Below are 5,539 nucleotides of genomic sequence, written 5' to 3' on the forward strand. Positions count from 1 at the left end.
GACCTCTGACCTCAAGTGGGGTCCATAAACAGTGTTGGAACTGCATAAATTGGGAATGACTGGAAAGCTGAGACACATACTTCATGCCACCCTGCATAGTCAGTGCCCCACTTGTGCCACGGTAGTCATTAAAGTCTGGAAACACCCCTGTGTTTTAATGGTTTTGTGTCTGTGTTTTTGCCCAGGTGTATATAGCTTAGTATGGCAAAGACAAGCACTCAGGTGTTTGTAGCCAACAATGCTATATGCATCTGGAGTGTAAATAGGTAATGTGGTTATTTGCACCTGCATCCTGCATGGCCATGATCTTTAACTAAGAACTTACTAGTTTTGCTGCCAAAACCTAACCTACAACTAAAAACTGAAAAGAAATTAAAATAATATGTCAGCTAAGTCTAAAATTTAAAGTCAACATTAACCCATTCATCCACCTCTACCTCCTTCCTACAGAGACTGTGTCGCTATTTATAGCTAAACCAGGGGACAGGTATAAATAGTCCACCACTACCACAACTACCACACTCCATATATAGTCTACATTCAGAGTACAGGACCGATATTAATAGCTGTGATGTTTCAAACTTTGTAGGGTTTCTTGACATCTCCAGGTCTGGTGTTGATATACACGTTTGTATCGTCGTCATCCCTCTTCAGCTTCCTCTGAGGAACACAATGCCAGTCAGTGAGAGAGATGTGTTTTACTTACAGTGACAGGTAATGTGTGCAGTACAGGAGAGTGAGTCAATCCATTATTTCATTCTTACCCATAAAACAATGGTAATGCAGGTGAACAACAGGCTGTAGACCAATAGAACGCCACATCCCGCCCACATCACCACGTCAGGGATGAATGGGGTCTTGACTGGACAGCTCTGATTGGCTGCTGCAACAGTTTCATTCATTTCTGGCTTGTCTATGAATTAACCCAAACAGAATTTATAGATAATATTTTAATATATTACACACAGTATATATCAATATAATATAACAGTAATATTTTATGTGAGTTTTAGGCCATGCATATACCTGCCACTTTGAGTACAGTGGTGTGACATGTCTCACTGTGTGGTGGAGGATAAACCAGCTCCACCTTGCACTGGTACAATCCACTGTTGTTCGCTGTGACTTCAAAGTGACCAAAGAAATTCTCTGGATAGTTCAGAGCCTACCAACAGAAAAAAAATTGGAATCTCACCTGCCGTGCTGTGGTTACTGAAAAGTCACTGAAGTACTTTTAAGGAAATGTATTCTTAATAGACTGTCTTAATTGTTTTTATTAGAATTGTACTCTTTATAAATAAAATTTTTCTATTCTTTCTAACACTCATGTCATCAGAAGCATAATGAATTGAAATTGAGAAAGGCAAAGAAGCAAACAAAAGTATAGAGAATGTTATGCAGTTATAAGAACATTTTACAAAAGACACATACCAATTACAATTTTGACTAAAATGTTTGACAGTGTAATTCAACCAATCACCTTTTATGTAAGTTTGGGGTCCACTCAGTACAACACTAGATGAGACAGGCATCCTATAGGGGCCTTGCATGCAGAATTCTGTAGGTCCATATTCAGCATTTAAAGAAAAACACCAACTAATGCATGCAGGACAGAATTAGGCCCAATTTTGAATATAGTATGAAATATTAATAAAATATGTCACCAAAGCAGGGATCGTCAGTTTACTAAATTATAGAAAAGGGGTCCCTAAAGGAAAAAGTTTGGGAACAACTGCTATTGGCTGTGTGTCAAGTCAAGTCAAATTGTCTTTATATACTCCAATATCACAAATCACACATTTGCCTCAAGGGGCTTTATAGTCTGTACAGCATGTGTACATAACTGTGTGTGAGGTCGCTTTTTAAAGAAACCCCCAGTTGCATCAAATTTCAGTGCAGTGCAGTACTGGAGCAGAGGTGAGATATTGCGGCTTTCTAACACTCAACACTTCTTGTAACTTGTCAGTCAAACTCAGGAAGTCCTGAGAAAGAAATTAATTAGACAATGTTTAGAAATTGTGCACAGTGGCTGGGATAGCCACGATGTCTTCACATGCACTGAAACTTCAATGATACAAAATAAAAGGTTTTTGATGTGGTGACATTTCTTCCTTAAAAAAAAAAAGATCTCATAACCGCTGAAACACAGGCTGCAGATGTAATATATGATTTACAAAATTACTTTTTGGTGATTTCATTTATGTTTTATGACACTTTAGTTCATTTTACTGTCTTTGTGTTTTATATAAGTTTGTTTTTTCTCTTGTTTAAAATGTGTACTGTTTTTATTGGAAATAACTTTGTAACTTTGAAAGGTACTAAATAAAGTTCATTATTATAGATTACAATAAATACAAAAGCATATTAGCACACACACACACACACACACACACACACTAACCTTATTCGTAGTTATATAGTTGATACAGCTACCATTGAAGAGGAGCAGATACTTGCGCTCTGAGCTGTTGGTCACCACAGATGGACAGGAGATGTTCACTTTACTAAGCTTTGACACTGTAATAGTTTTCAGAACTGACAGACAGAAAGACAAGAAGCATATAGATGGGTTATCGACATACTAAAACAAACACAAAGAAAACAATCATAGCTGTGACTATTGGGTTTCCCACCTTAACTATATTATTTCTATTGCTATCTGCCACTGGCAGCTTTAATTAACACAATGTGCAACTATTTCTTACATTTGGTGTTCTTTGGTTTGAATTATATGGTGTACTGCAGTCCTAGATTTTGGCATGCAAGTACTTGTTGTTTTTGCCCATAATGGTATGTAAGAAAACCAAACAATTTCATTTACTTAACCTTAACCCAAATGAATCATAAAATAATTCTCATTCAATGACTGCAACATCGAAACCATGTTCCAGAAGGAAGCAAAACCGTTTTGTGTGTTTGTGCCTAAACAAACTAAAGTGCAGGGAAATAGCAATAAGCAAATTACATGGCAAAATTGGCCGACGCGGTCAAGAACCACGAGCCTTCAGATAATCCGACCAGAACAGTCAACTGTTTAGAAAGATTATCTACACCACTTTATTTGGCTGTGTAGCAGAAACTGTGCTCGCTTAAAATATCACTTACAGCCCCTTAATTGCACAAGAAAACTGTGTACATAAAGCTATGTTACACACAGTAAGTCAAACTCAATCATGGTAATCCCTAAACTGTGATACGTATTTACAATTGACAGTTTGGGTGCAGTTTTACCATTGGTTTCTCATCCAAATAAAATATCTGGCTAAACCTCCAGGTTTGTGTTTCTTGCCCTGTCAACACTCCTTTTTAGTGATTTTGTGGTGTTCCAGATCACAGCAATTATCCTCCCTGTTAAATTCTGTGAAAGAATATGAGCACAAAAATAAATTGTTTGGTTACATTAAACAGATCTCTAGCTGCCCCAAAGTAACAGTTTACACAAGATATAGTTTGTGGCGACAAGATACAGTTTGTTCTGATTGATTCGTGACTATGAGATACAGTTTGTTCCCACCCTTTTGATTAATTTGTGGCCATGATAACATTCATAAACACCTGGCACATACCTAGCTCTTTTTTATTTAGGGGCTAGCTTACAGTGTTGTCGAATGAGCTGCATGCGTCTTTAAGCACGGCCAGTAAACTTGGATTAAGACATACTGTAATTGCATGTTGATACACTACCTATGCATTCAATGTAAGCTTTATTATGGTAAAGGAAAAGGAAATTGATGCAATATTAAGGTTTAATAGTTTAGTCCTAAATTGTCAAGGTATAGTTGGTGCACACTGTACCTCACTGCATCCACATAAAAGAATATGTGGGTATGCAAAACATGCCTTGCATAATACTTGCGGCAGTATTACACACTGCCTTTCATGCTTCAGGAAAGGTCTGTTGGTCTGTTGTGCAGGCTACGGTATACACACTTATCTTATGCACAAATTAATGAAAATGTGGGAACGAACTGTATCTTGTGTGCATGCAATAGCAGTTTGAGCACTCAATGGGTTCCGTAGGGAAGAGAGGCTGAAGGCACATTCAGGTCTCCTTGATAGCCCTAATTTGCTTTCAGACCACATTCGGAGACATTTGTATACACCCCAAAATATGTTACTATTGTTAATATACCTTATCACCTTAATTTTGTTCTGCCAGTTTATTCTAATATTTTCTGATTGTCACTGACAGTTTACTGCAGATCTCAATGTAAAGCGAGGTAAAGAAAAACACTCACAGGAAAAAAATCAAATAGCTTAAAACTCCTTGTTCTTGACATCATGATCTCATTGTGAAAGTTGTGAAGTTAAGAATTCTTCTTCACAGCAGTTTCAATTTTAACAGTTTTAATTCTAAAGCAATTTCAACAATGTAGTGTTTGTTCTTACCCAAGCATCCCGTCACATTTCCATCAATCAAGCACATCACCATCAACAGGACTTCTGCTCTCATCGTGTCCTCCTGACTGGTTGCTATTAAACACCAGTGTTTGACAGGAGTCGATACCAAGGAAGGTTTTCTTTTTGCAATTGGATTGTCACTGTCTACTCTGCAAACAGGCTGGTGGACACACATATGGCATCTCTGTTCAATATTACATAGGAGTGAGTGAAGAGACAGAAATGTGTGACTTTTTCACTCAGACAGAGACACTTCCTGTGTAAACCTATGAAACCATACCAGAAACTATGTACCCACTACCCACACACACACACACACACACACAAACACAAACAAACACATGCACACACATATAAACACTTAGACAACATTTACACATACAAAAACCATAAAACCCTAAAACAGACAAGCATGACAATATGCTTATTGACAGGTCTGTGCATGCAAAACCCTAACCCTTGAATACATTGACACACAGACATGCAGAGTGGGTGAGGGGGATTACTAACCGCAATGTCAACCAACGTATGTGAAAGGATCATAGCTCTCACTTATTACAGAAAAAATTGACGACAGACGTTTCTCTTCACAGTTGCTGTCCCTTGTTGCTTTTAAAAAGTCATTTTGCAGACAGCATTAACTTGTATTTAACTGCTGCAGTTTGAAAAAAACAAAACATTTGGTATGGGAGGAACATTGAGACTGTCTCAAACAATGAGGGTGGTGTTTTTTATTCTTTCAAGATACATCAAATAAATCTTCTTAGGGCCTTGTCTGACTGACTGAAGAGAAAAAGACAATGTGACAGACAACCAATGTTGGTTAGTAACTGATTACATGTAATCTGGATTACGTAATCAGATTACAAAAAATAAGTAAATCAACCCATATTAAAAAATGTATACTTAGATTATACTTACATTGTCAAGGATTACTTAAAGACCCCCTCCAGACATACAGTTGAAACCAGACGTTTACATACACTGTATAAAAAGACACATCTCTTTTTTCTTTCTGTCTGACATTAAATCAGATTAAACCTTTCCTGTTTTAGGTCAATTAGGATTACCAAAATTGTTTCTATTTGCTAAATGCCAGAATAATTAGAGAGAGAATTTTTTAGACAATGTTTTTATT

General features: G+C 37.1%; 1 protein-coding gene across 2 annotated transcripts in view; it reads right to left on the reverse strand.

Annotated features, from left to right (window-relative positions):
- Positions 1–6: 6 nt before the first annotated feature.
- LOC118338890 (T-cell-specific surface glycoprotein CD28-like) overlaps positions 7–5,539 on the reverse strand; it is a 6,345-nt gene continuing 812 nt past the window's right edge. The window contains exons 2-6 of one of the 2 annotated variants that reach the window (XM_035676335.1): positions 4,390–4,561; positions 2,402–2,535; positions 1,027–1,165; positions 765–913; positions 7–660 (exon numbers count right to left, since the gene is read on the reverse strand). In XM_035676335.1, the coding sequence (XP_035532228.1) occupies positions 577–660; positions 765–913; positions 1,027–1,165; positions 2,402–2,535; positions 4,390–4,453 (570 nt within the window). In that variant the 5' untranslated portion in view covers positions 4,454–4,561 and the 3' untranslated portion in view covers positions 7–576. Of the gene's footprint in view, positions 661–764; positions 914–1,026; positions 1,166–2,401; positions 2,536–4,389; positions 4,856–5,539 lie in introns of those variants that run through there. The other variant, XM_035676334.1, reaches the window with a different exon arrangement.

This window comes from Morone saxatilis, unplaced genomic scaffold (assembly GCF_004916995.1).
Source record: "Morone saxatilis isolate NCDOM2014 unplaced genomic scaffold, NCSU_SB_2.0 Contig5, whole genome shotgun sequence".
NCBI classification, from domain to species: domain Eukaryota; kingdom Metazoa; phylum Chordata; class Actinopteri; family Moronidae; genus Morone; species Morone saxatilis.